Below are 8,811 nucleotides of genomic sequence, written 5' to 3'. Positions count from 1 at the left end.
CAGAGCGCCACAGTGTTGCCCTTCTTTTTGGGGGGTGCTCACAAGCCTCGGATTTGAAGTGACATTGCAAAGATCCTCTCCTGAGATCACGTGGGCTGTGTACCTGGGAAGGGATGTTGCCCTTTGTCCACGTCTGCCCTACGTCCAACTCCAAGGGCAAGGGACTTAGTCCAGAGAGGGGAGTTAATAGGCTCCTCCTAGGTGTCAGAGGGAGGACTGTGTTGGTCAATTGGAAGTTGGGCTCATAAACCAGAAAAGCGAGGCTAGAAGTTGACTTCGTTTCCTTGGCAAAGGAGCAGGGCCGATTTCTCTGTCCTACAACAGAGAAGTGCTATTAGGACGCGGAGTAGCCACCTCACCATACTCCTTGAGGTGGGAAGGGAGACCTGCAAACACTCAGTCCAAAGGTAGTGTGTGTGCAGCCCGAGCAGCTAACCACTGCTGCAGGGACCACAACTTGGTCCAGATACAAGGCCAAAGAAGCCACCATTATTTTTCATGTCCTAGGAAGTGCTCTCCTCAGCTGAAGAATAGAATGAAGTCTCCCTGATCAGGTATCTGTGAACCTGAGACTACAAGAAAAAGTGAAAAATGCTCAGAATCCCAGATATTTTATAGCTATAAAACCAAGCATCCACATAGCTGCATTTTTTACTTTGCAACCAGAGATTTGGTGTGATATGGACTCACAGTTGATAATATTCTCTATATGTGTGTGTACATATACACATATATATAGTCTTTAAGTTATTTGTGTCTTCTGCTTATAGACAGAGTAATCCACATTTTTATGTTAAGTATAGGCTTTTATAGATAACATTCTTCATATCTCCAGGTTGGTCCAGGGTTTAGTTGTCTTTTCTTGCTTGCAGATGTCATGTCCTAAATCTATGTCCTGACTAGATGTCTGAGTGCTATAATACAATAGTGAAATGCACCTTGTTCTTAATAAGTGCCATGAGGACTTAGAGTCATCATCTTGGGGTCTTCTCATTTTCATTAAGTAGCCATGGGACTTAGTGCAGGGCATATAAACTCTTTGGACCCCAGTTTCCCAACTCTAATTTGAAGAGATTGGGTTAGTTACTGAATTTGCTTTTAAAGCAAAAGAATCTATGATTCAAGCAATGTTTTTCTATAAGCACTGATAATCTCTTTTCTTCATTGAGAGAAACATGTTTTCTGTCACCATCATATGTGGGGCATCTATTCATAGACTGATCAGCGTCCAACTTTAGGAAGAGCATCAAATATCTCAGTACATGTCAAGATTTGGTTTTGTTGTTGTTGTTTTCTAATTTTAGCTCCTTTCTGAGGAATTGAGTCCATTGAGATATTTCTTGCTCAGCCAGTATGTTCATTATTTTTAGACAGTATGCTTAAAATAAAGGAGATGACTTTATTTGATACCTTTATTTATATGCAAAACAGCGCACCATTCATGAGATATGAAAAACTCGTCAGATAGAAACCAGATTATATCTATTTTCACTACAAAATATTGCATTATATAAAGCAACAGAGACACAAAAAAACCCTGAAAAAGACTAAATTCTTTGGATAGCAGATGTGGTTTTTTTTTTTTCCCTTGTCTCTAAAATACACTCCTTGTTTTAAGAGTTTCACAGCTGAGAACATGAAACATTTTCAGGTTATAGACTTTTCTTTTTGGTTGTCACAGAGGAAAGTAGTTCTGAATTTTTTTTTTTTTTTTAGGAAAATAACTTAATTTCCTAAAATCATCCCACACACAAACATCACACACACACAACGAAGCTACTCTCCTTATAAACGGTTTGCAAAGTACTTTTCAGACATAACTACAGATAAGGATAACAACACTTAACTTTTTTTAAAAAACTATAACAATGAAGTGCTAGTGTTGCTGATCTCACAACAAAAGAACCTTTCAGGAACAAACATCTTAATATATAAAATATGCTTAGAAACAGGGAGATGTGGGAAATTTGTTATACAAGTGCAATATAATTAGAGCAAAAAGAAAGACCACAGTGTAATCTCAACAAACACGTAAAAAGTTAGACATAATTATTCCACAGGAGAAAGTGTAAACACTTGACTATAAATAAATTGGCACAGAGTGTCCAAAGTAAAATTATCACCACTCTGAAAAATAAGTGTCTTGAAAAAAATACTCTACTCGTTCTAACATAAATAAAAATAGGTTGTCTTTTCTAACTGCACCTATGGGTCCACATGTTTAAGGTCACAAATAGATGCTTTTGGATATATAAAGTGGCACTTCGCCTGAAAAAGCAATCAGATATTAAATTTTTCATTTAAATATGGATTTTCCTGTCTACATTAGCGTCAGACCTTGGGGTTAAAAATCTCACCAAACTCAAATCTTCCCACAATATCTGTTTGTTCTCAATGTACCTTTTTAACCTTACCATATGTTCTAGGCCTGTTTTACTTGGATTCTCATATAATCTTCCTTTTCACAACGGATCAGAAAGTTTCCTGTTCCACCTTTCTGTGTCTTGAATTTCTGCCCTGGAGGAGATTCCCTCCCCTCCCCTCATGATGTTTGGTGATTTGTCAGTTAGAAAAAATCCAGATAGTCTAAAGTTAGAAGCCCAGACTCTGAGCTTCTGCCCTCATTCTTTCAAAACATGAAGATCTGTGGGAGATGAATGTAGGAGAACTCAGTCTCCAGTGAGCTAAAGCAACAACCCCTAAAGGGATCCTAACACGTGGAGGGGAGGCCTGGAGGCCACGCGTCTCGGTGCCTCCAGGAGGTTCGCCTTGCCTGGAAAATGCTCCCTACAAGCCCCAGGGCTCGCCAGACAACCCCACCCTTCTGGAGTCGGAAACCTTCCAGAGTCGCCCTGCCGACAGGAGAGAACACGGTGCGAGCCTCCTACCCGGTCCAAGGCCGTGGCGGCGGCCGTCCCGCTGCGCCACCGCTTCCTCCTCCATCGCCGCGGCGGCCGCCCGGGTTGGCCGCGTTTCACCCACTCCCGGCCAGGCGGCCCCGCGCCGCGACCCCGGCCCTACACATCCAGGACGTGGTTGAGATAGGAGATGTAGCAGATGGCCAGGCGCAGGATCTCGATCTTGGACAGCTTCTTGTCCGGGGGCAGCGTGGGCAGCAGTTTGCGGAGCTCGGCGAAGGCCAGGTTGAAGGCCTCCACGCGGATGCGCTCGCGGGTGGCGTGGGCCGAGCGGTACTTGGCCGTGGCTCGCCGGCGGCGGCGCTTCTCCTCGCGGCTCAGCTGCTGCGGGTGCGGGTAGAGCGCGGCCCGGCTGCCGCCCTTGCCGTCGCCTTCGGCCTCCTCCACCGGCTCCAGGTCCGACACGCTGCCCAGCACCTTGGCGTCCGCGCCACCCAGCGACTCCGGGTCCGAGGGCGCCGAACTGGGGTGGTCCGAGTCGGCGGCTTGGTCTGGACTCAGCATCATTTTGGAGGCTGAGGGGGAGTCAGAAAAGCGATCAATAAAAGGAATGGGGGTCTTCTCTGGATAGGAGCGAGAGCGGGCGAGGGCCTAGCCTGCCGGGCCTCCGCGCGGCCCGGGCCGCCTCCCCACGGCAGGACGGCGAGCTCCGAGGAGCGGACCCCGCGGGGAGGGAGCGCGCCGAGGCAGGCAGGCCCGAGAGCCGAGCCCTGCGCCACCGCCCGGCTCAGGAGCCAGCGAGGCCTCTCCTCGGCCCAGGCCGCATCCTGGACCTGACACCGAGGCCTGCAGGAGACACACACCGGCCTGCGGGCCTGCTCCGGGGAACGACCGCAGGCCTGCGAGGCCGCTCCTGGGTTTTGTGCCTCCTTCGGCTAAATACAACTCGGCCATTCCGCCTCCCTTACTTCTTCTCCGACCCTGACAAACGAATGAATCCGAACGACGAATCCATCTGGGGTTTGCGGGGGGGCGGGGAGACGCGGAGCGCGCTTCCCGCCCCGAGGGCCTGGGGCGAAACCGCCGGAGAACTGGGCGCCGGCGGGCCGCGCGCGGGTCTGGGGCGCGGGGCGGCCGGGACTCCAGAGGAACCCAGCCCCGAGCGCGGACGGAGAGCAGGCGTCCCGGAGCGGGAAGGCTTCCCCGTTCCCCTCGCGCTTCTACGAAATAATAGATGACTAAACAAACGTGGAGGCTCCTTTCAACAGCAAATGGACTCTCATGCCCTCGCAGGCTCCCGAAGCACCATCTGTCACGCAGACAGCCACACACATCGGGGACCTAGGGACACTGCGACGTGGGATAAGACAATGCGCCCGCAGTCTGCCGACCACCTCCCGGGAATAGGTCGGCTGCCGGGTGGCTGCGGAAGGAGAGGCTGGGGAGGGAAGGGAAGGGCCGGGGAGAGGCGGGCGCCGCGCCTACTACCCCGGCCCGAGCTGCATCCCCGCCCGCAAAGTTTGGTGCTCTGGGGCCCGGAGTCGGGAGCCCTCAGCTGTCCCCGGGCGGCCTGGCCGAGGCCGAGCTAGCCCGTCCTCAGCCTTTCTCTAAGGATGCGATCCTAGAAAGGCCTCCTTGCCCGGCTCCTCCCGGGCGCCTGAAGGACCAGCCCCGATCGCGCCCCTCCGGGGAGGGGCCGCTCCCAGCCGTGGGGCTTCGAGGAAATTCGGGCTTCGAGAAAGGGTCCGGCAGGCGGGGAGGCACCTGCGGGGGCTAAGCGCACCGATCGCGGGCACCGGGAGGGAGGACCAGGCTGCGAGCCCCGGGCCCTAGTGCGCCGCTGGAGGGATGCTCGCTGGAAGGGAGATCGAGTCGGCGACGTGCGGCAGCGTTTGCTCCTAGACAAAAGCGGGGGCTGTGCTATCCGCTCCCAGCACCGCACTTGCTTAGGAGCGAATTTGTCTCCAAGGCAGCTTTCTTTTCCCCGTGAGGAAAACAAGTCCTCTAAGGCAAAATAAAAACAAATGCTCCAAGTGAAATACATGTGACTCCCTGTGGGCTTTTCACGGATACGTTTATAAGTAGAACAACTTGCAGCTACACCTTCGCCTTGAAAGGGTATAAATAAATAGGCGAGTAATGGAAAATCACAATAAACCACAACATAGTTGTAGTTCGGATAAAAAGTTCCCGGGTTGCCCTCGAAGCATGTTAAATTCTTCTCCAGATATCTTTTTAAAATATTCGTAAATAGCATGTCGTGTATGCATTTTGGTTTCTTCAGCCATTCACTGAAACACATCTATAAATGCGATATGAATTATCTAACTTAGTTCCAAGCTGGAAAAAAAATCATTTAAAGGAGGCTTACCTTGTAAACGCCTTTTCGATAATCTTTTCTCCAATCTTTTAGAGTTAAAATCCCAGGGAATAGCAGGGAGAAATTCCGAAATATATTAGAAGCAGCAAATATTTATTACATTCAAAAATGAAAAAGCAGCTGTCATCTCGCTGGTGTCCACAGCGAGGGACGATAATATCTCAGGATGTGGACGATGGGAATGATTGTTCACTTAGTTGATAGATCAAAAACGGCTTTTCCTTTTAATTGTTCTCAAACATTTCGGGAAATTCGTTGTTGATTTTTTTTAAACGATGTGTTGAAAAGTCTCGTGCCTCTTTTCCTCTTCTAGGTCTCTATAAATAACAAAAGAGATGCAGAGATAAACACAATCACATCAAAGGGCTGATTCCTCCACTTTCTAATAGCGGAAGAATCAATAAGAAAGATGTTTAAGATAAGATTCCGCTTCTGTAGAACGCCTTTCCTTCTCTTAATATGCCTGAGCAGAAACTGGGAAGTGCAAGGCAGAGATGCAATCTTGCTCAGAAGTAATTTTTTTTTTTTTTTTGAGATAAGGCTTTGTTCAGCTGATGTCTCCCCAGTTCCCAGGAACGCAATACTGTAACTCGGAGCTTAGCTTGCCTCTTCCTCTTCCCTCATTTACTTGTATGTTGTATAAACAGACACATATTTCCAGTTTCAAAGTCTTTCAAGGCTTGGTTACATCTCCCACCCCCACCCCCTCCTTTCTTTACCTTGTAGCAAAATATATATAGTCAGTGGCTTGGAGATGTTTGGAGAAAGGTTGGTGAAAAGTGAACGTCTCCCGGAGTAACAGTGACAGGGAAGCGGAGAAAGACGCGCGAGGGTGGGAGAGCCAGAGCAAAGAGGCAGAGATGAGTGTGTGGCTTCTTGGCTCTCCTGGTACCAATTGATTCAGCCTGGAGATGGTGGAAGAGATAAAGGCTTAAGAAGGGGGATGGAATTTTTTTTCCCTAAATTGATATTTAATGGGAAATCCTATTGGACAGAAACCTGGACATGAGTCACTTAATTGGACTTGACATCTGTCACAGTGTGGGAGTTTTCACAGCCCAAATATTTTAGCAGATCAGATTCCCACTGAATCTGTGCCATAAAATATAACAGTTGAAAGCAGTCCATGATAGAAACCTTAGCCTCTAATCAGAATCTCTAGCCATAATCAGGTTATTTCTCTTTTTCAGATTATTGATGCAATATTTAAGTGCAAATAAACAACATATTGACTATGGAAAAATTCTCCTGGCACATTATAAAACCAATATCTTCCCTTAAAGTTTAGGATAATGCTTGTGTCCAGAACATGGAAATATATACTATATATGGTGCTGCAATAAATATATTCAGATATGCAACAGCTAACATTTATTTGTAATCATTTACATTTTAAAAGACACTTCAACAAGGCTTGATTAAGCATATTCATATTTTTGAGAGATATCCTGCCACTGGACTAATTTTCCCATATATGATAAGAACTTTTCAATAGGTAAGTCATTGCTGAAATTGAGAACAGAATCCAGGTATTGTAATTTCAAGGATCAATATATGAGACCATTCTACTTTTCTGAATATGTTTGTTTTTCTCTTCACCCACTCATTCATTAAACTTAAAATATGGCATACTACATGTGTTGATTATTGCAGTTCATTCTTGCTTATCTTAACATGCGAATATTTAGCTGTGTGGCAGTGCATTGGGCCAGGACATAAACACTCACAAATCATCAGTGTATTCCAGCACATAATACCTTTGCCTTACATGACCCCACAGCCCTGAATTTATATGCCTTATGACAAAAGGGAAAATCTAGTTCAACTATATGGCCACTTTATAGAGATACTGTCACCATCAGTTGCATATTATTTGTAATCGTTTTAGCTTTTTTGATTGTGCAAGTTTAAAAGAAATAAAGAGTATTGCAGCCTTACCCCCAGATCTCCCCAGTCCCTGAGGTAGCACTTGTGGAGAGAAAAGTCCTCGCTTTCCCTCCTTGATCAATTTTGCCTTAAAAACGGGTTTCATCATCAGGGGAGAGGGTTGACCAGCTCGCCCCTAGGAGTGACCCTCTGGTTTCCTCATGGCTGTCACCATTCCTGTTTGCCTTTGCACACGTTTTTCATCCTGTGGGAGATTCCTGGACCAGAATGGGGGAGAGCACAGAGTGCCTCCACAGATAATGGGCACCAGCATTTTCCAGCCTTGCCTCTGTCCAGTCCTGGCACAGAAGTATATTTACATATCCCAGGACATTTAAGTGAAGGCAGAAGCCAGCCACCTTTGGATGGCAATGGAAACAGGTGAGTGTATGAACTCCCAAGATAGTGAAGATGAAGGGAGAGGGGAGGTTTTCCCAGTCTGGCTAGGAGCAGTCAACGCTAAGCATTCACACATAGCCAGAAGTATACAAACAGATATACACCCACAGATACTTGTACTCTTCACACCCAATTACACAAGCTGGTGGGCTCTATTAGACCACTACACATTCAGACTGACAGATTGAAAACCTGGTGGGTCTAATCACCATAGCTCACGAGGCAACTGGTAGAGTGGCAAGCAACTGGTTACCCCGGTGTTGTGGGGAGGAAGGAGAAATGGGGAGACCATCCAGGGCAGGGCAGATTCCGCTATGGCGTGTGTGAATCCAAGCACACTTTCTTTTACGTTCAGGCTTTCTGCTTTCACACTTAACAGCCTGCATGTGCATAAATTAACCCATGAGTAAGCCCATGTAAACAGGTACACACTCAGATCCACCTAGACACACGGTCATGGTCACAAATATGGATTCACACTCGCACACACGCATTCTTTCTTCCAGGAGAGGCCCCACCCTTGCCTTTTCTAAGACCTCCCCGGCACAGATGGTCCCTCCTGTGCTCCATAAGCACTCTTTTCATATCTCCCTTAGAGACTACATTGTGTGCTGTGATTCTTGGTTTCCATACCTTGGTCTCCCACTAGGCTGTGATGCTTCTGGGGAGGACTGTGGCTCATATTGCTAGCACCCCTGTCCGAGTTTGACATGTTATAAGGACTCAGTACATTTATGGTAAATGACTCCCTGGGTACAGAGGCACCCAGGATGTTTGTAACACAGAAACACTTCCTCCCAGAGACACCCATGGTTTCAGTTGTACCAGTTTTCTCTCCTATAGTAGTAAGGATAATAATCCAGCTCAACTCACTTCACAGGCTGGTTATGAATCTCAATGTATATGAAAGTATTTTATAAAATACTAAGCACCAGGCAAATAAAGATATTATGAACTATTACTCCTAATAGTAAATAATATTATTAAATCAGTGGGGAGGTAGAAAAAGCCAGACTTCCTGACTCTATCATATGCCAGCTGTGTGAACTTAAGTGAGTTACTTAACCTTTCTGGACCTCAGTTTTCTATCTGTAAAATGGGAATAACAAAAGTATGTTATGTTATATATTTTTCCAAAGATGAGCAAGATAATCCATGTAAAGTCCTGAAACAAATGCCTAGTTTATTTAGTCTTTAGTTTATATATATATATATATATATATATATATATGTATAGTATATTTAAAT

The 8,811-nt window shown here is 46.5% G+C and overlaps 1 protein-coding gene across 1 annotated transcript; it reads right to left on the bottom strand.

The window, feature by feature from the left end:
- Positions 1-2,836: 2,836 nt before the first annotated feature.
- Positions 2,837-6,081, bottom strand: NHLH2 (nescient helix-loop-helix 2). The gene is made up of 3 exons (XM_007454781.1): positions 5,958-6,081; positions 5,230-5,555; positions 2,837-3,433 (listed from the first exon to the last, which is right to left on the bottom strand). Exon 3 carries the CDS (start codon positions 3,423-3,425, stop codon positions 3,018-3,020), a length of 408 nt encoding a protein of 135 aa, XP_007454843.1. The 5' UTR covers positions 3,426-3,433; positions 5,230-5,555; positions 5,958-6,081; the 3' UTR covers positions 2,837-3,017.
- Positions 6,082-8,811: the final 2,730 nt, after the last annotated feature.

The sequence above is a fragment of the Lipotes vexillifer genome, unplaced genomic scaffold (assembly GCF_000442215.2).
Source record: "Lipotes vexillifer unplaced genomic scaffold, Lipotes_vexillifer_v1.1 scaffold998, whole genome shotgun sequence".
In the NCBI taxonomy this organism is placed as follows: Eukaryota; Metazoa; Chordata; class Mammalia; order Artiodactyla; family Lipotidae; genus Lipotes; species Lipotes vexillifer.
Note: the sequence above shows the minus strand (reverse complement) of the source record. Positions and strands in the feature narration are given on the sequence as shown.

Coding starts and splice junctions, on each gene's coding strand:
- NHLH2 (XM_007454781.1), bottom strand. CDS start 3,425: ATGATGCTGAGTCCAGACCAAGCCGCCGACTCGGACCACCCCAGTTCG.